Here is a 24,873-nt window from a genome sequence, read left to right on the forward strand (position 1 = left end):
GGGAGTAGAGATGACTAGCTGGGAGTAGAGTTTAACAGCTGGGAGAAGAGGTGACTAGCTGGGAGTAGAGGTGACTAGCTGGGAGTAGAGGTGACATCCACATTGTCACTAACAAGGAGGCAGTGTTTACATGAATATGGAAGATGTGTGATTAAAAAGTTGCATACTTACGTTACATTCATATTACCAATAAAAACATTCGAAGGACTCCTTCCCACTCACCTTTGACAATGATGACCTTGGTATCCTGCAGTATGTTGCACCCAGAAGACACTTGGACCATGATCCTGTTCATGCCCTCCTTCCAAAACGTGTACGAGATGCTTCCATCCAAGGTTATTAAGGGCTGGGTTTCGCAAGATAAAAAAGAATGGCATAGAAAACCGCACAACCTTGCCTTTTCCAGCACACATGGAAAACACAAAGGACCAAAATAACTTTCCGCAAATAAACTCAAGGTCAGAGTAATTGGGTGAAGGAACCTCACCTCGGAGCTGTTTTCAAACCACCAGAAGAAGGTGAGTGTTCTGTGGTGGACAGGCCAGACCACAGCCGTTAGGTTAGCTTCTTTCTTCCTGATGGCAACAATAGGAGCTGAGAGATACACACGCTCCACTGGGCCTGAGACACACCAAAGCACACAAGAGAACCACATTGGCCAATACAAACTGAAAGCAGTCTTTTTGGGAACACTAAATTGGTTAGTTGACCAATACAACAAAATCAAACAGCTTCATAAGCACTTAACATTCAATCCATTAAAGGTTGTTGTAGGTCAATCTATAGTTGGTGACATGTGATCATCCGTAATCTATGCTGGTGTCAGTAGTTTACTGTGGTAACATGCTTGGGCAGGAAAAGTCATTAAACCACATTAGACATAAGGGAACCAGTGCTTCTCATTGACATACTGGTGATGTGTAGGAACATGGAGCTGATGTCATAACCCTGGCTGTTCTCTGCATGTGCTGTCACTCTGAAGATCCCATCTTCTCTATAGCTGTGTTTGATTCCATCGCCTCTCCGGCTCAGGTTGTACATGAACGTGATGCCGTCCCCAAAGTCTAGCTGGATATAAGTCCACAACGAGTTTCCCTGGAGACAAGAAGTAATACAGGCATTAGTCAAAACAGATTATGTTATGACACTGCATTATCTTTCACAGGGAAGAGCTGTCTATGGGAATACTTGGGATGAGATTTGAGATTAGACATTGGAGAAGTACAGGGCCCAGTTTTTATAAACTTTTAAATCAGAATCAGAATTAGCCGGATTCTGTAATCCTCTTTTTTGCTATCCAGGATCAGATCAATCTGGCCATTTCTTTGCCATTTTTTTCAGAAAATAATCGAATAGGATCATTCTGATCCAGATACCACAATATCAAGATCACAGAATCTGGATATTCAGTGCTTTGAACAGGCCTACACCTAGCCATCTACTGGGCAGGTTATGGGACTACTTCTACACTGTCATAGGGAAACAGAGATGAGTAAACTACATGAACAAATGTACCTAGACTACAAATAATAGAGCCTGCATATCACTTATAAGTCAGTACATTTATTTGAAACTTCTCAATGTAACAACATATCTATACTGCGATCAATTAAACAAAATTCAACTTTGGTTATCAGATGTAAGAACGTTTTTAAAAACCTTGTCACCTTAGTTGCATTGACATTTCTTGGTTGTAGAGATAATCCAGATTTTGGGCATCAAAACTATCCCAATCACTATTTTTGAGTTTTGAAAAACACACACTTAATTCAACCCTGATTAAAGGTGAGATTGGATTACCAAATCTGTATCCCTATCAGAATCACCTTTTTAAGTTTTGTAAAAACCCAATTCTAACATTTAGTCCTATCCGATTGCCGAAATATGATCAGATAACTTTAGAAAAATTGGGCCCTGGAGACGAGAAAGTGAGAGATAAAGATAGAAAGCCAAACAGACACAGACAAATGTAGTGAGTCATAGTGCTTTCATCCCAAAACCAGACGAGAAAAGTTCAAGCTCTGGGGACGTCACGTCAACCAACACTTCAAAAGCACAAGATAATCCAGGACAAACATCCACAGTTTAATGATTAAATAATAATAATATGGCTAGTAATGGCACAGTTTCAGTTAGTGGTGGGAGAGGAAACTCACATCATCCAGATACACCAGGAAGGTGACATTACTGCCCACGGTGGCGGTGAGCTCTCCCTGGCTGGTAGTCAGTCTGAGGCCTCTGGGAGGCCTGGGGGAACAATGCTGTTTCCTGGGGGAGTACACATCCTTCCCTCCCTCTTTGCAATTATTGGACAAAACCTTTCTGTACCTGAACATTCACAGCATAGATGTCATTTTAGAATGGATAGTGAGACTAGGTTTAATGTTATCTCACAATGCAGAGAGAGTAATTTGCTGAACAAAGGGCCCTATCAAATCACAGCACAGAATGTTATTTTGCCCAAGGAAGGAAGGAATTAGGGACTGTACTACAAGTTACCTACCCTGTGCTGTTGAGGTAGTTATGGCTAGTGCTACAGCTTCTTGTCACAGTGCTTGGGTTGAACCAAAAAGCAGGGGTACACTTTCCATCGGCTTGACGTTCATACCCATAATCACTGTAAAACATGAGACATTTCAGTCTCCTTTCCCCTATCTGTCACGAAAAAGTATTTTCAGTTGAACGATGGGTAAGACTTAGTGCTAGTATGACTACATGGTTTAAAATCATAACTAAAGACATGACTATTGTCAGACATATAGGATCGAAGAGAATTTCAGACAGAAAGATAAGACATTTAGAATTAATTTAGCAATTAATTACTTATTAATTGGATGATGATAAATCATTTGACATTATGTAAATTAGACCAGCCTGTTAGTCACATTCACAATTTTCAAACTATAATTGGATTGTGTGTATGCATGAACAGTGGCTATATGCAATAAACTAGAGAACATGTTGGGAATTGAAGAGGTATAAAGTTGAGCAAACTAATATTTGTGGTGGTTAGATGTGTGATTAGGAGGGCTGTTAAGTCTGTCAGGCTACAATAATTAAGAAACAATTCCATATAATGTCCAGCAGAGAGTTGGGAGAAGGGTTACACTTACAATGCCCTTGCCTATTCACTGACGTAACAAATGAGGAAGTCTACCATAACTTGCCATTCAAAATCATATGTCCTGCAGATGCATGGTTCTGAGGATATGACTCGGGAGTAGTCCTGGGCCAGCATACAGCGGTTACCCGGCCTCCGTTTCATAAAGGTCTGCTTCTCTCCCATCACACAGGGCTCTCCCTATCAAACAACATGACATGTCATTCCCTGTGGGGAATTTCATTACATTGATTCAATGTTTTTTAGTGCTCAACAGTCTGAAATTATACTGTATGAATATACAATGTGATTCAGCTGAGTGTGTGTGTGTGTGTGTGTGTGTGTGTGTGTGTGTGTGTGTGTGTGTGTGTGTGTGTGTGTGTGTGTGTGTGTGTGTGTGTGTGTGTGTGTGTGTGTGTGCGTGCGTGCGTACGTGTGTATGCATTCATGTGCTGTGTTTACAGTTACAATAAACAAACATGCCCATCTTGATGTTGGCATCAAATCAATAACTTTCAATATGTCTTTTACCTTGTTATGTAGGTGCCAAGTCTGATAATCTCCGTCCATGCATCTCCTGCTAAAGATGGCTTTGTAGTCAATCTTTATCAGCTGCCATTCTGAAACACGGCTTAAGTGTCCAGTGAAACTTAAATCAACAAAACAAAACATTAGGTAAGTTGTTAGCCTTATTGTCTTTGTCGCTTGTAAAATTAAGATGCTGGGACTGCTCAGACCAGTATATTGCTGCTGTGGCTGAGACGCACAAACTAAACACAAACAAAAATAATATTTATGCAAACACAATTGCGTGTATCGCACCTCTGGGCAAACAAAACATTATAAATTGAGATATTAAGTGTAAACGCTATTTACCCATTCATGCATAATAACAACAACTCTATTTTACTCTCATAACCAGATGAGCTGGAATCTAGAATATGACGCCTGTGTTTACTTAATGTTGGCCAAATCCCGACTCCACTTACGTGATGATGTGATTCTCTGGCTGCATGAGAACTCCATCCAGAAACAAAGGAGCCAGAGAGAAACTGTGGCGATCCCATTTCTTACCCTCGTCCAGACTTACCCTGTTTCACAACACAGAACAACAACTATTAACATCTGATTGAATACATAATGTAGTTATTAGTTTTTTTTAAAAATGATTTTTTTTTACAGTGAAATGCTTTTCTTGCAAACTCAAAACAATGAAAATGTTAGTAATGGTATAGTTACAATTATAAACTGGGTGGTTTGAGCCCTGAATTCTGATTGGCTGACAGCCATGGTATATCAGACCGTATACCACGTGTATGACAAAACATTTAGTTTCACTGCTCTAATTACGTTGGTGACCAGTTTATAATAGCAATAAGGCTCCTTGAGGGTTTGTGATATATGGCCAATATACCACGGCTAAAGGCCGTGTCCAGGCACTCCGCGTTGCGTCGTGCTTAAGAACAGCCCTTAGCCGTGGTATATTGGCCATATACCACACCTCCTCTGGCCTTATTGCTTAAGTACTCCACAATTCCAAAAGACGTAACTCTATGGCATCTTTGTAATCTTTGTAAGGTGTGACAATGAAAAGAGTTTAAGAGAAAATATTTCTAACCATTTCTACAAACAGAGGTCAACAAAATGTGTCCAAATTCCTAGTGTTACTGTTCTTAAGACAGTAAGGTACATAGTCACCATGACGTAGATGAAAAATGAAGTACCCTTATCAGCTTGTTCTCTATGTGGGAAATTATCCCAACTACACTCTCAACAATTGAACTAATGTTTCACGGGTCTAGGTAAATGTCGAAGGCAACAAAACATTTAAAAAAATTGATATGACTCACGCTCTAACAATTGAGGGACTTAAATCACCTTTCACTGATCTTAATTGATTGTGACACTGTTTCAGTGCGGGGGACATCAAAGTATCTGGTGTGACAGAGTTCCAACAACACAAGGACCCAGGCCAACAAAGTCCCTCGATACTTCAAACCTGTACTTGGCTACATTTGCATAAAAGCTCTCGAAAATACCCCCGAACAGTACAAAGCGGTAACAGCCATTTTTTTGTTGAAAGGATTCTGACAGTTTTGATGTGGTGAGAGAAACAGTTGCAGTTGCTGGAGATAGACATCCCATGCAAACGTACCTTGCCAATCAGCATTTCAAAGGCTAAATATAATCGTATGCAACAACAACACCAAAACTGAAATCAGAATTAAATGAATTGTGTCCTGAAATAGGCACTTCAGCATTAGTCTCAACGTTTTGCACACCAGTTTCTGAATTCAACTGGTAAGTTACAGTATAATGCATCTTTACATACAGTTAATATCATTATTATACTCCCATATGCTGTAGTAGAATTACAGTGAACGTACCATACGTGCCGGATGGGTACTGTTGCAACTAAAGAAACTGCAACTAAAGCACCTCCATTGTCAAGAAACCAAACACCGAGTTCTTCTTCAAAAATCTAAAGAAGGTAGAAGGCAATAAACATGATTTACATCAGAAGTTGTTCACATTCGAAATGCAAATTTTTGACAAAACTAACTGAAGTTGGAGCCCAATTTGAGGCACAGATCGGTCTCACCTGTCTCCAGCTATTTCCAGCATCAGATGTTATAAACATTCCAAGGTTAGTGGAGGACAGCTCTGTACCAATGTTGCCTGAAAACAAAAACAAATATATGAATTCATATACCGATATATTTGCATAGTAAAGACACATATTTTCAAAGAAAACAAACCTGCATAACATCATCACAGCTATGCAGCTTTTAATTTTTTATAAATTGAAGGACCTGATCTCATTATAAACACGTTTATTGATCTGTATTCCATTTACAGATTTTTTACATTTCTACCACATGTAAAAGTTTGCACAATGTTTTCTTTTAACAGCTGTGCCTGCCTTTACTAATTTGTTGGTTGAACACAGAAACAGGCATTATCAACCTATTTCTACTTCTGTCCTACCTGTAGCTACAATGATCCCAGGTGCTGAGTCCATGCTGAAGATGCGTCCAGGCAGGTAAGGATTCACTGGCGTATCCAGGTGCAGATGCAGAGAACAAAATGGCTACCAAAACAAACACAATGGATTCAATTTAGATATAGACCTAAACCAAGACACCAAATCAAACATCTTATTCGGATCCATATCTGACTCATTTGTATTTGACTCTGTATTCAAACTGCGCAAACTAATCTCTATTTAAAAAGGACGTTTACAAAGACCATTTATGGAACAAATACACTTTTTTAATCTTTTCCACCAACAGATTGAAACAGCCTGCAGAGGACATTGGAGCTGGCATTTCCATTTTAAAGCCATGTAATTAAAAAATCCTCAAGATGCAAAGATAAATCTGACAAACTTGTTTCATTTACTGATAAATCTGAATCACTCATCTCTCTGATTCAGCCACTTTGTGAAACATTAATAGAAGCTTTTACAAACCCAGAGGGGAGGCCAGAGTACAACGGGCATTTGAACGACACAGACAAAAACAGTGTTATATCAATAATTCCTCTCATTCTTTTCGAAATGCATAATATATGCATATTATGTTAACTCGCATTTAACATTCAAAATGATTGTATCATTTAAATTAATATCAAACATATCTAATCCAGAACACCACTAACTGCCATTAACTGTAATGTAACTTTCATTAGGGTGATGTATCTGCACAGTGATTACTGGAGGCAAATTGAAATAGTTGAGGTTAATGGAGATTTTGACACACTTTGTGGACTAGCAACTGCCATGAACAACTCCAACTCTTAAATCAATGAGCTTTGGTTGGATTGGAACATTTGATGAATGAATTTGTTCAGAAGCCAAATGAATTTGTTCATCATCCACCACACCATCCATAACTTCAACTCACCAGGATGCAGTGCAGACTGTTTCCAGCCACATCAGTGTTGGGGGCTTGCAGCAGGGCCCAGGTCTGACCCTTGTTATAGGTGATGAATGTCTTCACTTCATGGCCCACCAATTTGTTGGCTAGAAATATGCCATTTATTCCTTCTACCTAGAATGACAATAAGCCAAATGGATAAAACAAAAGAGGTATCGCATTGAGAGAGAGTGTATGTCATTATTTTAAACAATAACTTCATGGTTATGAAAATTCCTTGCACTGTGCAAAACTACAGTGGAGATGAAATCATACACAGGAAGTGTGCCTTTCAGAGGTACTAAACAAACAGTACTTAACATAGTATTATGGTACACCTAAGAGCACCTTATGGAGGTTGTTCCACAGGCTGAGTGTCTTACATACACATACAATAGATGTACCTTATACAGGTCGACCAGTAAATTTCCGCCCGGCTCTCTTCTGGTCCGGAGGTTCTCTAGAGACAGAGTGAAGTAGACCCCTGGAGAGTCTGAGATATACAGGCTGTAGGTGTCATTCTGGTTCCACTCCTGTACAGCAGAAAACACCTGCTTCTCATTTGTACTGATGATGTGCATGTCCTGTTAGAGGAGCGAGAGATGGTGAAAGGATGAACATACGGGCAGGTAGGTAGAGACAAATAGATAGACACACAGACAGATGGAGAGAAATATACTGTAGAGAGAGCGAAATAACAAGTGTGCTTCAAGATGAGCAGCTAACGGTCTCCACAACATGACAGCAGTCTGAGTAAAGGGAGGATTCAGAAATGAAAATTGTCTCATGTTCCTCAAACTGTAGCTGCATCTGTAGCAAGGTGTATTTGGGTAGTTTGATGCTTACCTTAGGAAGACAGTACTTGGGTAGCTGAATTCGTTTAAATGATTCCCTCATATAGGACACAAAGTAACTCGCCTGCCCTGACTTGGTAACCTGTGGAAGAAAAAAACGTCTTGCTTCAAGAGCTCTTGTGGGCTAATAAGCGTAACGCAAGCTTGTCAAGTTCATATTTTATTGAGTATGTTAAACTCATCGATGTTTCAGGCATGCTGGCCTTCATTAGAATGAATCAATTTGAAATGTCAATGATTTTAACACACTCATTTTTTACTGCACCTTGACTTGAGGTCATGGAAGGACTGACTTACCCCACAGAAGAACTCTATTATTTTTCAAACCTACACCATTGGAATGAAACTGTATTCTAGAAGTGAAAATGTAGGTACAACTTAAATCCAGTTTTGGTAAATCGAGTTTAGCCATTTCAATACAAGAATTTACAAAAATTATAATGAGGAAATACATTTAAAATCAGAATTGTTTTTGTATGATTTAGGGACTTGATGCTACAACACGATAGGCAATACAAGTTTATACACCAACATCCCAATTAAATACTACTGTATTTACAGTTACTGAACAAATAGTTTTGTCCTTCTGTACATGTCTTAGATGTACCACTACCACCCCTCCACTCTATGGCCCACACCACTTGATTTCTTGTTTTCTAATCAAGTAGAGGGATGGCGATTGTCTCCAAACAGACTACATTAGAGCTCTAATGGAATAATCTATCGAAAATCAATGGGCTACATTTTCACAGGCCAGATTTCTGAGGATGTTGCACTTGGCTGTTCCTTCTCCCCCAAGAGACATTCGAGAGGTGTTGAAGACTGCTTATTTCGATGTAGCCCAATCGATAACCTCATTACTCTTTGTCAAGTTAAATCCAACTGCCCAAAGCAATGAAAGTCACAAGAAAGTCATCTGTACCGCCACAGCTCCCTGCACAACCTGGTCTCAGAGCATTTCATATTATTCTGTACAGAAATCCAAGACACTCCATTTAGTATATGTTACGTTTCGAATGGTATGTATTATTTTGTGGATGTCCATCACCCATTTTGTATGATATGTTACGAATTACAATTTGAATTATATGTTACGAATTTACTAAATGTATGATAGTTACAAATTCTAGCTAGGTGGCTAGGTGGCTAACGTTAGCTAGGCTAGGGGTTAGGGGTTAGGGTTAAGTTTAGGAGTTAGGTTAAAAGGTTGAGGTTAGGTTTAGGGTTAGCGGAAGGGTTAGCTAACAAGCTAAGTAGTTGCAAAGTATCTAAAATGTAGTAAGCAGTTGAAAAGTTGCTAATTAGCTAAAATGTTAAAGTTGCCCGTGATGAGATTCACGTTATACACCCACCATCCACCCCGACCAACCAACCTACTTTAGTTTTTGCCTTAACCTGTTATGGATAGGGGGCAGTATTTTCACGGCCGGATAAAAAACGTACCCGATTTAATCTGATTATTACTCCTGCCCAGAAACTAGAATATGCATATAATTATTAGCTTTGGATAGAAAACACTCCAAAGTTTCTAACACTGTTTGAATGGTGTCTGTGAGTATAACAGAACTCATTTGGCAGGCCAAAACCTGAGAAGATTCCAAACAGGAAGCGCCCTCTCTGACCATTTCTTGGCCTTCTTGATCATCTCTATCCAAAACAGGGGATCTCTGCTTTAACGTGACACTTCCTACGCCTCCCATAGGCTCTCAGAAGGCGGCAAAAAGCTGAATGATGTCTTTGCAGGCCCCGGCTGAAAAACACTAGTGCATTTAGATAGTGGTCGATCAGAGAACAGAGACTGGAGGCGCGTGCACGAGGCGACACCATGTTTTTATTCTTTCGTCTTTGAACGAAAACAACGACTCCCGGTCGGAATATTATCGCTTTTTTATGAGAAAAATAGCATAAAAATTGATTTTAAACAGCGGTTGACATGCTTCGAAGTACGGTAATGGAATATTTAGAATTTTTTTGTCACGAAACGCGTTGGGCGCGTAACCCTTCGTCACCCTTGGATAGTGTCTTGAACGCACGAACAAAACGCCACTATTTGGATATAACTATGGATTATTTTGAACCAAACCAACATTTGTTATTGAAGTAGAAGTCCTGGGAGTGCATTCTGACGAAGAACAGCAAAGGTAATCCAATTTTTCTTATAGTAAATCTGAGTTTGGTGAGGGTCAAACTTGGTGGGTGTCAAAATAGCTAGCCTGTGATGGCGAGCTATCTACTCAGAATATTGCAAAATGTGCTTTCACCGAAAAGCTATTTTAAAATCGGACACCTCGATTGCATAAAGGAGTTCTGTATCTATAATTCTTAAATAATTGTTGTTTTTTGTGAACGTTTATCGTGAGTAATTTAGTAAATTCACCGGAAGTGTTCGGTGGGAATGCTAGTTCTGAACGTCACATGCTAATGTAAAAAGCTGGTTTTTGATATAAATATGAACTTGATTGAACAAAACATGCATGTATTGTATAACATAATGTCCTAGGCGTGTCATCTGATGAAGATCATCAAAGGTTAGTGCTGCATTTAGCTGTGGTTTTGTTTTTTGTGACATTATATGCTAGCTTGAAAAATGGGTGTCTGATTATTTCTGGCTGGGTACTCTGCTGACATAATCTAATGTTTTGCTTTTGTAATTCGCGCCACGCCTATCATTGGATATTGGAGCAGGTGTTCCGCTAGCGGAACGTCTAGATGTAAGAGGTTTTAAGTAACCATCTGTCTTATGTAACCATACCCAGCACAACATATCATACAAATTTGAGTGTCCGGAATTAAATTTACTATGTTACGCCTAGTCTATGAGACCAGGCTGCCTGCAACAAGCCAGCTGTGTCCAACTGGGCTATTTTCACCAAAATCTATGATGATGGGGTCAATCCCATCTCAACTCCAATTTGATTCAGGCATTGTATTGGATCATCATTTATGACCCAGGCAGTTACTAATTATTTAGAATGAGAATTATTTAGTTCATTAATCGCATTTTCAATTAAATCCCTGAATTGACATAGTTGAAACAAATCAACTTACAATTGGTACAATCCTACCATTTATCTACATACTCACAAAGGTGATTTTTATAGGCAAGACGCAGCCCCACATAACCATAAACCCCACATTACATATCTGTCTTATTCTAAACCAAAAGAGAACACTTGAAGAGCACTTACTGTATGTCGTGTAAGTCTTAGCAAACCATTTCTACATCATATTATTAAATACTGTTACACAATAGGTGAACCTAAACCCTCATTAGTGCTGCAAAACTGTGTAAATGGAGGAAGAGCAAAGCTGACAGAGAAAGACAGACATCTTCAGCTGTAAATGGAAATCAATGGCAACAGGAGGCAGTAGAAATCAAATCAGTCATAATGACACTCAATGCCATTGCCTAATGCGAGCCAATGTCATGTCAACCTAGTTGGCAATAACAACCCCAAACTCCATACAGATTCCTTGCCCAATTATAAGAAAAGCCTTTCAGAAGATGTGATGAAAAAAACACTTAGTTTTTCAGCAGTCACAGAATCCTTCAACATCATAGGCAGCTTGGACAATAGATAATCAAGATCTAAGTGTAGCAGGTGTTTGGAAAGAAAGCCATTTTGTAGACTTCAACGGTACAACACTGATTGGCTGCAACAGAAGAACAGAGTTCACAGAAAAACACAAGCCTTTTGTGAACGTATAAAATATACCGAAGAAATAGACAGATACAGTACACACCTGAACAAACACATAGTTGTCCTGAACAACCAGAGAATTTTTGTCTATGAATCCCGGGAACAGGTATTGTCTGTTTGATTCTGTGCATCGTTGAGCTCTGCACTTAACATACTGAGCACCTAACACAGAAGAGAACTAGATTAGTTGTCAGTAACAATCCTAGAAAAAACAACCAATGAAGAGAAATCACAAACGAATGGACTTCCATCTATCTTTAGGGGGCACTACTCTTTCCAAACCAATTCTAAATCTTCTGGGGACAGGATAAAAATAGCATTCCTCTTGCACTGTGACAAAAAAACAAAAAAGTGTTGATAATTCAATCATTGTCTCTCACATCACACAAGTAATACTATTTTGTCCCACCCAGGAATCTCAGTAACTGGTTTCATTGAATAAAGTCTATAGTGTTAGTGTTTTTGGAGAATCAAGGTTCTGATATGGGGCACAAGGGACTGATTAAAGGGAAAAAACCTCTATCAATCTATTATATAAAGCTCTATATTTGTCAAGAGACTCCTACTCTGCTTTACAGTACTTCTGGGACCTATCCTGCAGCCCAGAATGAGCCTTATCTTCCAGTGACCTCGCTCTAAATGGGAAGCAAGGGGTCCTTGGGGTCCTGCTACTGCGAGGGAGGGAGGCAAGCTACAGAGCAGCACTCACGTCCTTTGGCGATGTGGGTCTCCATGTGGACCACATCTGCCTCTCTGTCTAGACCAGTTTGTGCCCTGCAACATAGGAGAGAGAGTTGATGGAAAAAAGAGATGAAAGAGGACAAGAGTGGGGGAGGAAGGTGAAAGGTGGAGGAAGAGGAGGTAGAGGAGGAGAATGAAAAGGGGGAAGAGGAGGACAGCAATTTAGAGGAGGAATAATAATAAGAAGAAGATGGGAAGAGGGGGTGGAGGTGATGGAGGAAAAAGTGAATGGGGAAGGGGAGGAGGAAGAGGAGGAGGAAGAGGAGGAGGATGATGAGGAAGAGGAGGGGAGGAGGATTAGGAAGAAGAGGGGGTGGGGAGGATGAGGAAGAGGAAGAGAAGGGGGAGGAGGAGGAGGAAGAGGAGGGGGCAGACGAGCGATTTAGAAGTAGGGGGATGGCCTTAAGAGGACAGTGGTAGCCTGTGATGGACAGTCTTATTCTGTGTTTCGCTCTACAGCACAGACAACACATCTCCATTTCCTGTACGCCAACTTCCAATTTGCGCCAGCCTCAGCAATTCATCTTAATTTGTGATAGCGTAAACAAAGGGAGACAGAAGCGGGAAAGCCTCCACACTACACAATTACTCAGGTTTGTGGTGCTCTCTTTCTCTCTCTCTCATTTTTAACATGACATAAAGGAAAGGTAAACTCTATTATATGTTACTATTCTAAAAACATTATATAGAGGCAAAAACATGTAATGCATTCAGTAAATACAAGCAGTTAAACAATTCATCCGTGAAACCATACATTTTCCAAACACATTATAGTCTTGTGTGGGGTGCTATTAGTCCATTCATGCTGTCCTTATTCATCAATTGTTTTGCTGTTCATGTGGGGAGGGTGTCCTCCAAACAATGTCCTTTCTTTTTCAGCTTGAGAGGCACTTGGGTTTGACACATAACGTGACTGACTGGGATAAACTGCATCACATCAATATGCCTTGTGTAGGTGCACTTGAAATTACAGAATGACAACTAGCAAAAACAACATGTTATTCTTGGGCTTTGGAAAGAGGAGTCCATTATTCCTGGCTACGTGATATGGGTTCAAGTACTGTAGGCCAACACTTTATGGTTGGTTGTCATAATCTGTCAAGACATGTTTTGACAGACACTAGTAAATCCATCTGACAGAGTTCGGTAGGGATCCATACATAACCTCCATTTACTAATTAGGAAAATTACTTCTGACCACACACTGAAGTTGGTCATTCAATTTACATTATGATTTAGTTTCTGTTTTTATCTTCACCAATTCGGGGCTAAAAGACAATGTGCTTTACATAACATTTTTCAAGATAGCTGCAAGATAGCATTTCTAATTTGCATATGAGATTGTATATAAGATACAAATGCTAAAGGAGTGTTTCCAAAAGGAGTGTTTCTAAATGAATATTGACAAACATGGGCAGGAATGAAATCATACCAGAAGAACCGGCCAGGAGTTACATTCTCACTAACCAACTGCCATTTTCTTCCAAAATCCATTGTGCTGTACACCTGACAAAACATGAATTTGATCAAACATTGTTACATCAAGTCTGTATATTCAACCTTTACAATTATGTTATGCAGAACAAGTGATGAAAGAGCAAAATACAAAACAGAATTTCTATCTTTCAACTTTGGACTTCTTTCAACTTGAAAGACTTATTTTCCATTCAACATGGAAATAAAAGTACTGCTGCTTAGCCTACCTTGTTGTCAGGACTGCTAGCCAGCAGCCAGTTTTCCTGAGTTGGATGAAACAGCAGACCGTCCATGTAAAAGTTAATGGGATACTTCTCGAAGTTGGCACCTTCATCCGAGCTGATGAGTACACTTTGCTCCAGCTCTGGGTCGCTAAGCATCATTATCTAAAGTACAAAAGGAAGAGAAACAGAGTATAGATTATAGTGCCCAACGGAGGATATGATTGCATGATGTCATTGTGCAGCATTAGGAATAAACAGCAGCATTAAAGCATTTTTGATTAAAGTAAAAGCGACATGATGTACCAACATCCTTTTCTATAATAAACTGAACAACAGAACATCACAGCTTGTTGTAAACTATCTTAGTGGGTTTTAGTATGGTCGTTTTAGTGAGGTAGTTAGTCATTGTGGGGTTGTAGTGAGTGTGGGGTAGTTATAGTAGGGTAGTGTGGGGTATAGTAGAATAGTATGAGTGTGGGGTAGTTAGTATGGTGAGGTAGCAGAAATATGTATAAACTGGTGTCTGGGTAGGATTATTGATTGGCACTAGGAACTAACCTGGGTGTTCTGTGTTCTTCAATGTGAATATACCAAGAATGACAATGTTGAAATATACCAAGAATGATGCTGATAATAAATATTGAAATATTATTTGGAGTCCTTGTCCTGGTCCCTCTAACTGGAGCTAACATCATTCAAGAAACTTCAGTCTTTACTCAACAATACTCTATAAACTTTACTTTAACATGGTCCTACAAGCCACCATCAGTTTACTTATGTCACTGGATGCCAGAGTATTTCTGGTTTAGCCAACGCTACTGAGACAACAAACAAAGGAGTTTACTAAAGCAGAGAGAGTGACCCAGGCTAAGGAACAGCTGAATAAACATGGAACATTCTGGTTTTCAGAGTCCTTCACCATGGAGATGTGATACAAACCTTTCTCTTGTTGGTTGGGCAGACGTATAGGCAAGCCAAGGTTGACCCAACCTTTTTATTCAGTTTTATATAAGTGCTCCCATAGTCCACTGATCTGTGAATAGTAAAGAAGACCATGTAAGGAACACAGTATGAGTTTTTCTCCATTGATATGGCTGGAGTAAGTCTAATACTTAGATATCTTTTTAAGTGCAGAGCCTGTGGTTTAACAGAAACGTGCCCGGCTGCTGCTCTTAGCACATACAGTGCATTCAGAAAGTATTCAGACCCCTTGACTTTTTCCACATTTTGTTATGTTAAAGTCTTATTCAAAAAATGTATTAAATCATTTTTTCCCTCATCAATCTACACACAATGACAAAGCGAACAGTTTTTTTTTTTACAAAAACTGAAATACTACATTTACATAAGTATTCAGACTCTTTACTCAGTACTTTGTAGAAGCACCTTTATCAGCGATTACAGCCTCGAGTCTTGTGAGGACGACGCTACAAGCTTGGCAGACCTGTATTTGGTGAGTATCTCCCATTCTTCTCTGCAGATTCTCTCTAGCTCTGTCATGTTGGATGGGGAGCGTTGTTGCACCAGTTATTTTCAGGTCTCTCCAGAGATATTAGATCGGGTTCAAGTCCGGGCTCTGGCTGGGCCACTCAAGGACATTCAAAGACTTGTCCCGAAGCCACTCCTGTGTAGTCTTGGCTGTGTGCTTAGGGCCGTTGTTCTGTTGGAAGGTGAACCTTCACCCCAATCTGAGGTCCTGAGCAGGTTTTCATCAAGGATCTCTCTGTACTTTGCTGCTTTCATTTTTCTCTCGATCCTGACTAGTCTCACAGTCCCTGCCGCTGAAAAACATCCTCACAGCATGACGCTGCCACCACCATGCTTCACCGTAGGAATAGTGCCAGGTTTCCTCCAGGCATGATGCTTGGCATTCAGGCCAAAGAGTAAAATTTTGCTTCCATCATACCAGAGATGTTTCTCATGGTCTGAGAGTCTTTAGTTGCCTTTTGGCAAACACCAAGCGGGCAGTCATGTGCCTTTTACTGAGGAGTGGCTTCCGTCTGGCCACTCTACCATAAAGGCCTGATTGGTAGAATGCTGCAGAGATGGTTGTCCTTCTGGAAGGTTCTCCCATCTCCACAGAAGAACTCTGGAGCTCTGTCAGAGTGACCATCGGGTTCTTAGTCACCTCTCTGACCAAGGCCCTTCTCCCCCAAATGCTCAGTTTGGCCGGGTGGCCAGCTCTAGGAAGAGCCTTGGTGGTTCCAAACTTCTTCCATTTAAGAATGATGAAGGCCATTGTTTTCTAGGGGACCTTCAATGTTGCAAATGTTTTTTGGTACCCTTCCCCAGATCTGTGCCTCGACACAATCCTGTCTCGGAGATCTACGTACAATTCCTTCAAACTCATGGCTTGGTTTTTGCTCTGACATGCACTGTCTGTCACGGTTGTCGTTGGTAATGGAGGACCAAAACGCAGCAAGTATGTGTAAGCTCATCTTGACGTTTATTAACTCAGAATGAACGTACAAAAATAACAAACAAGAGAACGAACGATCAACAAACAGTCTGGCAAGGCACAAGGCTAAACACAGAACAATCTCCCACAAACACACAGACAAACACACCCAACTAATATAGGACTTCCAATCAAAGGCAACACCACACAGCTGCCTTCAATTGGAAGTCCACCCCAATTTACTCAACATAGAAACAGACTACCTAGACTAAACATAGAATACATGAATCTCAAACAGTGCCCAAAAACCCCCGGAATACTAAATCAAATGCCCTTACTACAAAACCACGACCCTGAACCACATAAAACAAATACCCTCTGCCACGTCCTGACCAAACTACAATAACAATTAACCCTTATACTGGCCAGGACGTGACATCTGGAGGTGGCTCTGGTTCTGGCAGTTCCGGGCAGACGACACACCCCGGCAGCTCCGGGTAGACGGGCCACTCGGGCTGGGCCGGAGGACAGTCGGACCACTCTGGCAGACCCGGAAGGCAGTCGGGCCACTCTGGCAGACCCAGAGGGCAGTCGGGCCACTCTGGCAGACCCGGAGGGCAGTCGGGCCACTCTGGCAGACCCGGAGGGCAGTCGGGCCACTCTGGTAGACCCGGAGGGCAGTCGGGCCACTCTGGCAGAACCGGAGGGCAGTCGGGCCACTCTGGCAGAACCGGAGGGCAGTCGGGCCACTCTGGCAGAACCGGAGGGCAGTCGGGCCACTCTGGCAGAACCGGGCAGTCGGGCCACTCTGGCAGAACCGGGCAGTCGGGCCACTCTGGCAGTTCCGGGCAGTCGGGCCACTCTGGCAGTTCCGGGCAGTCGGGCCACTCTGGCAGTTCCGGGCAGTCGGGCCACTCTGGCAGCTTCTGACTAGCGGGCGGCTCTGGCGGCTCCTGACTAGCGGGCGGCTCTGGCGACTCGTGACTGGCGGGCGGCTCTGGTGACTCCTGACTGGCGGGCTGCTCTGGCGACTCTTGACTGGTGGGCAGCTCTGGTGACTCTTGACTGGCGGGCAGCTCTGGTGACTGTTGACTGGCGGGCAGCTCTGGCGACTGTTGACTGGCGGGCAGCTCTGGCGACTGTTGACTGGCGGGCAGCTCTGGCGACGTCGGACTGGGATGACGCACTTGAAGCCTGGTGCGTGGTGCTGGTACTGGACGTATCAGGCTGGGAACACGCACCTCAGAGCTAGTGCGGAGAGCGGGAACAGGACGAGTCAGACTGGGCTGACGCACTAAAAGCCCGATGCGTGGCACTGGTACTGGAGGTATCGGCTTGGGAACACGCACCTCCAGGCTAGTGCGGGGAGGGGGAACAGGACGAGTCGGACTGGGCTGACGTACTGGATGCCTGGTGCGTGGTGCTGGTATTATCTTCACCAGACAGCTAGCACGCACCTCAGGACTATTAATAAACGCTACTCCAGGTGATAACATTAGGACACGCTCTGTAGGGCGAATGTCGTGCCTAAAACACCAACACAGTAGCTCTCTCATCCTTTTCTCCTCCAATTTTCCCATCAACTCCCTTATAGTCTCTGTTTCTCTTTCCTCCACTTTTCCCCTCACTAGCTCTGGTTCCATCCTCGGCTCCGCCGATCTGTCCATGTGCCCCCCCCCAAACAATTATTGGGGCTGCCTCTCCGGTTTAAACGGCAGTCGCGTTCCTCGGTAGCGTTCCCGGTCCTCACCGAATTCCCTTTGCTCCCTTCCTCTGCTGCTTGGTCCATTTTTGGTGGGAGATTCTGTCACGGTTGTCGTTGGTAATGGAGGACCAAAACGCAGCAGGTATGTGTAAGCTCATCTTGACGTTTATTAACTCAGAATGAACGTACAAAAATAACAAACAAGAGAACGAACGATCAACAAACAGTCTGGCAATCAAAGGCAACACCACACAGCTGCCTTCAATTGGAAGTCCACCCCAATTTACTCAACATAGAAACAGACTACCTAGACTAAACATAGAATACATGAATCTCAAACAGTGCCCAAAAACCCCCGGAATACTAAATCAAAAACCACCACCCTGAACCACATAAAACAAATACCCTCTGCCACGTCCTGACCAAACTACAATAACAATTAACCCTTAAACTGGCCAGGACGTGACACTGTCAACTGAAGGGCCTTATATAGACAGGTGTGTGCCATTCTGAATCATGTCCAATCAATTGAATTTACCACAGGTGGACTCTAATCAAGTTGTAGAAACATCTCAAGGATGATCAATGTAAACAGGATGCACCTGAGCTCAATTTCAAGTCTCATAGCAAAGGGTCTGAATACTTATGTAAATAAGGTATTTCTGTTTTGGTTTTATAAATTTGCAAATATTTCTACAAACCTATTTTTTCTTTGTCATTATGGGGTATTGTGTGTATATTTATGAGGATTTAAAAAAAAATGTAATCTATTTTAGAATAAGGCTGTAATGTAACAAAATGTGGAAAAAGTCAAGGGATCTGAATACTTTCCGAATGCACTGTACTTCCCCCATCGGAGACCAGAGTTCAATCCCTGCATTTTCCCTCTTGACTCTCTCTCCAACTTACCTGTCTCCCCCTCTGTTACATTGCTGTCTAAATCAGGGATGGGCAACTTTGATGGGGGCCACAAAAAAGGTCAGCATACCCACATCCATACACACACATGCAGCCATTTTAGCGGCCATCTTCTTGACAGCAGAGAGAAAAACATTTTGGATTTGATTTCCTGCAATTTTTCACATTTTGCCATGGCGAGGAGAGAAGATTTTGCAATTTTATATCAAATTTCATGCAATTCTACTCATTTTGCCATGGTTTCTGTCCACAGTTTTATGTGAATAAAGTAATAGCATATGAAAATAAATCACAACAGCTGTGAAAATGGGAAGCTTCGGTACAATTTTATAAAAGCCGACAGATAGGCCTCAGGAGTGGCGCAGCGGTCACTACAGATCCTGGTTTGATCCCAGGCTTGTTGCAGCCGGCAGCGACCGGGTGACCCATGAGGCGGCGTACAATTGGCCAAGCGTCGTCCGGGTTAGAGGAAGGTCCATATGGGAGTTGCAGTGATGGGACAATACGCCTTTATGTGCAAATATTGATAATAACCGTCATATCGAAGTAAACTTGGAGTTATGCGAGGATATGGTGTGTGGTCCTCCCACTACGACTTGGGAAACAATGTGGTTTATTAGGATGAAGAACATTTTTATTATGATGAACTTCACAGGGTGGTGAAAGTGCACACTGATCTTGATGCTCCTTTCCAATACATATTGAAGGTCTTATTCTGGTGACATGATTATCGATGCGTGACTGCTGCTGACAAAAAATATATATTCCATATATATTATTATCCATAATAATCTCACAATGTAGAGTAGCCTAGCCGCACAGCCTACCTTTACTATATCTGCGAGCTGTTGAGCGCACATGCCAAGACCAAAGTAGGCACATTTGCTATTTAACGCAACAGTTTTTGTGACAAAGCTATTGGTAAATGTTGAAAATGCGATGGAAACACATTGAACTTTACATTTGTGTTCGGTACATGAAAACGTTCACGAAAAAGTACATTTTGTGTGCATTAGTCATCACGCAGTCATTTTTATCTGCAACAAGTCAGTTTGGTGGAAACACACCTCTGGTGGGAAAATTTGCATATTTTCTTCATGCACATTTTATAATATTCGCATGAAAATCTGTCGCCAATTGGATGTGACGAGCTAGTGACTGAAATAACAAGAGAACAACTGCTGATGCATAACCACATTTCTAAATTGCGCCTTTTGTGCCAAAAAAAGATGTAAGGACAGTCTCTTTACATTTGATTACATTACATTCTTTCATATAATGAAGTACCTTTCAGAATTCCGTTAAACTCTGTTGTGCTTCAACTTGGTGAATGAAGTGTATTTTGTCTGGTAATTTATTTAATTGAATGAGTGTACGATTGACCTAAATCCCTGAAGCGCTTTATGAGATAACATATTTAAGCTTCTATGTCCACACAGTAGGCTATGCTGAATTGCCCCCCAGAAACAAACAAATGAAAGACATTAAAAGACATTTGCTTCTCTGAACGTTCTCTGTCCCTTATCTACAACTCCCAGTGTTGTTCCATAACAAGGGTAAATATGTCTCCCTCCCTCTATATTCTACATAGTTCTATTACCACTCACCAAACACACAACCCACTCGTGTCTCTCAGTTCTACCTGAGCGCCTCCAAATGTAATTTCATTGCATAATTGGATAGAAACCCAGGGTCTGCTATCGCTGCTTTTGCATTAAGCTGGATCATTCCATTGGCTGCTGAGATCATTTGCAAAGGTTTCCTCCTCAACTCTTTTGTATTTGTGTCTTAGAGCTCCTCATTGCGGCTGACAAATATCCTCAACTATAGCTGGAAAGACGACATCGTAAATGACGTTATTACAGTGGGAAGTTCCTTCACTAAGGGAAGCAGTCATTACTTTAAAACATGTACTGTAGGAGATGCTTGTTAAGATACCTTTCGTGAGGCACCAATTGATCTTCCCATTGCCATCCAGAGTGCCCCGGGGCTATATCCATAAATCCTTTATCATATTATTACAGGTATCATTTACTCTGTTTCTTTTCATAACATTCAAATGCTTTCCTTTTTTAATATCATACTAAGAGCCTTGCCGCATCCCCTGAGGTACAGTCTAATTTACTGGCGGTGCTATTGTTAACCAGACACCTTGATGATGGAAGACCTGTACACAATATGGGCCTTCAAAACGTGTCAAGTCGGGTGTAAATCTTAGCGGTGCTTCTAGTGAAACAGAAATTAATTTGAGTTTCTCTGCTTGGTGAACTGATGGTCTTTTTGTCAGGTGTATTTTCAAAATGAAATGAGTTTCCTGTGGGCTTAGGAAAAGGTGAGAGGAAAAAATACAAGAGACCGTATCAGCCTCCATATAATACTTAATGAATTCCATTCTTATTTATGATGTGACAGCATACAGTAACTCAACATACGATATAGGGTGAATGGATTGGTAGGCCTGCAGTTATTGCATGTACTGTGTGTATTGGCTCTGCAACAAATGGTTAGGGGCATTATTCAATCAAAACCAACATCAGGGAATTTCCTGAATGAGGAAAATCAACATTGACCAATAGCAAGGTAGTTAAGATAAAGCAGGTGGTTAGAGAGTCGATTTGAATCCCGGATACGATGGGAAAAATCTGAGGGGAAGTGAGCTAGCAGCCGGAGGGTTGCTGGTATCTAATCCTTGATGCCGTTGTGCCCTTGAAGAAGGCACTTAACCCCCCACAACAGCTCCCCGGGCGTCCAACAGTGGTGTAGTGGAGGGTAAACACAAAACACAGTTCACCCACTTTTCCCCCCAATAGTTTATCCACCTTTTGCGGAAAAATGCATTGAAATAATAGGAAGAGTTACTTTTTTCACCTGGACTGGCAATCACAGTTTATCCAGCTATTTTATTACCACTGCTTCATTGGCGCCCAGGGTGGCAGCCCCCTGCCCTCCGCACCTCTCCAAAACTTGTACAGTGCATTTGGAAAGTATTCAGACCGCTTGACTTTTTCCGCATTTTGTTACGTTAAAGCCTTATTCTAAAATGTACTAAATTAAACGTTTTCTTCATCAATCTACACACAGTACCCCATAATGAAAAAGCAAAATCAGGTTTTTAGAAATGTTTGCAAATGTAATAAAAATAAAAACATAAATACTTTATTTACATAAGCTGTCAGGAGGGGTCAGTGAAAGCAGGTAGCTGACTAGTGGTGACTATTCAGCAGTCTGGTGGTCTGGGGGTAGAAGCTATTGGCTAGTCTGTTAGTTTAAGCCATGATGCTCCTGTACCACCCACGTCTGAGTGATGGAAGCCGGGAGAACTGGCCATGACTTGGGAGGTCCCTGATGATCTTCTTGGCTTTCCTGCAGCACCTGATGTTGTAGGTGTCCTGGAGGGCAGGCAGCGTGCACCCAATGGTGTGTCTTGGAGCATGGATTCTGATTGGTCAGACCAGCATTGTACAGACCTGAACACTGGAAATTCCCTCTTGAGTCTTTGTTTGTAGGCAGGGAGAAGCAAAATGGAGTCATGGTCAGATTTGCTGAAAGGAGGATGGGAGATTACATCCATGTCAAAAAGGCATGTAGCAGTGGACCAGCATAGAATCTCTGCGAGTTGGACAGTAACAGCACGGTTCTTAAATTACTTTTGTTAAAGTCCCCCACAATAATGAACACTGCCTCCGTGTACGCGGTCTCCAGTTTGTTCAGGGTCCAATGAAGATCTTTGAGAGCATTTTTGTTGTAGGCTTGTTGTGGGATGTACACAGCCATGGCGATAATACTGAGAGCTCTCTTGGAAGGTAAAAGGGCGACATTTGATGACCAAGTATTCCATGTCGGGAGAGCAGAAGCTCTCAGGTTCCTGCACGTTTCCCCCGTCGCACCACTTGTTATTGGTCATAAAGCAGAGCCCTCCGCCTTTGTTCTTGCCAGAGAGCCCTCTTCCTATCTGCTCGATGAACTGTAAAACCAGCTGGTTGTATATAATTAATTTGGATGTTGGAGGAAAGACAGCTCTTTGAAAAACAGAGTATGTTGAAGAATCTGATGTCCCTCTGGAAGGAGATCCTCGCTCTGAGTTCGTCAAGTTTATTTCCCAAAGATTAAACATTGGCGAGTAGTATGCTCAGTAATGGAGGTCGGGTCGCCCAGTGTCTCAATATCACTAAGCCCCCCCCCCACCCCCGTCTCCCTCTCCAACAGCGTCTTCGTTTCCTACTCTCCGGTAGGACTCCCAGGCAACCCGGGGCCTCACAGGAGAACCATTGTTTCACTGTCTCCGGGAATTCGGGAAGGTCGGGTACCCAGCTGTGTGCTAGTTGTTTGAACAGACAGCTTGGTACTTTCAACATGTCAATACCTCTCTCAAAGACAAGTAGTGATGCAGTCAATCTCTCCTCTACTTTGAGGCAGGAGAGATTGGCATGCATGTCATTGATGTTAGCTCTCTGTGTACATTTAAGGGCTAGCTGTGCTGCTCTGTTATGGGCCAAATATAATGTGCCTATGTTCCTCTTTGTGTCACTTGACCATATGACTGGGCAGTAGTCCAGGTGCAACAAAACTAGGGCCTGTAGGACTTGTTTTGTTGATAGCAATATCAAGAAAGCAGGGCCACACTTTATTACAGACAGACCCATCTTAGCTACCATAGCATCAATATGTTTTGACCATGACAGTTTACAATCCAGGGTTATTCCAATAGGTTTGTGGCCTTATCACATGTAAAATATATAAAATAATACATTGAAATGAAATTATTTAAAAAATAGAACGATAAAGCTGTAAAACACTATCCTAAATATAAACCATCAACTTAGTGAATAACATTGGTGTTTATTATGAGGGTTTCAGCAAACAATATTCTTTATTTATTTTTTTACACACTCATTTATTTTACTATGCCAGTATGTCTTTTTTGTAAATGTTTCGGCTCCAAAATGGTGGCAGGTCTGAAAAAAGTAAATAGTTGGAAGAGATGCAGTTAATTGAAAATAATGTCATTGATGATTACATGCATTTTTAATTAATTACACTACTTTATCTTGAACCATATGGTCTATCCACTAAAAAAGTATGGACAAAATGGACACAGATATAAAAAATGTTAATATTATATGTGAATACATTTTTGAAAGTTATTCAACCATAAATTACAAATTTTACCCTAGATTACATGTTAATTACCAAATTACAGAAGATTCCGGTAACTTTGGTACATTACCAGTAACTTTGCAACCCTAATTGTATTAGAACATAGCCCTACAGTAGGTTCAGCACATATGAATTACAACATGTTCATGAAGTCTTACCTCCACAGAGAACTCTCAGTGAAAGCACCCAAGTTAAAGTCATACTGCTTCGTCAAGGTCAGGATCACCTAAAAATAACAACAAAAAGCACTTTAATTAAATGCATTTGCAGGCACATCTACTGTACGTCTGCATTCAAGTTCACTTACAACATGTATTACCTGTGTCTAACAGCATGGAATATGCACTATGATTGCTACATTACCATAAAATATGATCTTCGTAAGACAGCACAATGACAAATGATCCACAAGTTGTCTAGATCTGCCAGTCTCTTGGATGCAATGATCTGAACAGTCATGCAATCTGTCAAGTCTTGTGACAGTCCCTCAGCGGATTCAGAAAATTGTTCAGTGAACAACAAAATGAAGTACAGCCAGTCCTCCCACCTTTCTTTCTCTCATTCGCTCAATCTCTAACTCCCCTCTCTTTCTCCTTCTCTCTCTATCCTTCAAATATATAAAATCAGATAACTTTTCATAGTGCAGACTGCAACATAAAAAGGTGAACAGTCAGTATTCAAC

General features: G+C 41.5%; 1 protein-coding gene across 1 annotated transcript in view; it reads right to left on the reverse strand.

Moving 5' to 3' along the window:
* LOC115193734 (VPS10 domain-containing receptor SorCS3) overlaps nt 1–24,608 on the reverse strand; it is a 32,471-nt gene extending 7,863 nt beyond the window's left edge. The window contains exons 1-21 of the mRNA XM_029752689.1: nt 24,555–24,608; nt 24,350–24,417; nt 14,953–15,046; nt 14,017–14,175; nt 13,746–13,819; nt 12,282–12,346; nt 11,616–11,734; nt 7,864–7,953; nt 7,422–7,601; nt 7,006–7,152; nt 6,089–6,191; nt 5,703–5,779; nt 5,488–5,582; nt 4,090–4,191; nt 3,632–3,749; nt 3,168–3,301; nt 2,504–2,617; nt 2,157–2,328; nt 912–1,095; nt 488–621; nt 223–346 (exon numbers count right to left, since the gene is read on the reverse strand). Coding sequence (XP_029608549.1) covers nt 223–346; nt 488–621; nt 912–1,095; nt 2,157–2,328; nt 2,504–2,617; nt 3,168–3,301; nt 3,632–3,749; nt 4,090–4,191; nt 5,488–5,582; nt 5,703–5,779; nt 6,089–6,191; nt 7,006–7,152; nt 7,422–7,601; nt 7,864–7,953; nt 11,616–11,734; nt 12,282–12,346; nt 13,746–13,819; nt 14,017–14,175; nt 14,953–15,046; nt 24,350–24,417; nt 24,555–24,557 — 2,356 coding nt within the window. The 5' untranslated portion in view covers nt 24,558–24,608. The remainder of the gene's footprint in view (nt 1–222; nt 347–487; nt 622–911; nt 1,096–2,156; nt 2,329–2,503; nt 2,618–3,167; nt 3,302–3,631; nt 3,750–4,089; nt 4,192–5,487; nt 5,583–5,702; nt 5,780–6,088; nt 6,192–7,005; nt 7,153–7,421; nt 7,602–7,863; nt 7,954–11,615; nt 11,735–12,281; nt 12,347–13,745; nt 13,820–14,016; nt 14,176–14,952; nt 15,047–24,349; nt 24,418–24,554) is intronic.
* Nucleotides 24,609–24,873: the final 265 nt, after the last annotated feature.

Source organism: Salmo trutta, chromosome 5, assembly GCF_901001165.1.
Source record: "Salmo trutta chromosome 5, fSalTru1.1, whole genome shotgun sequence".
Classification (NCBI taxonomy): Eukaryota; Metazoa; Chordata; class Actinopteri; order Salmoniformes; family Salmonidae; genus Salmo; species Salmo trutta.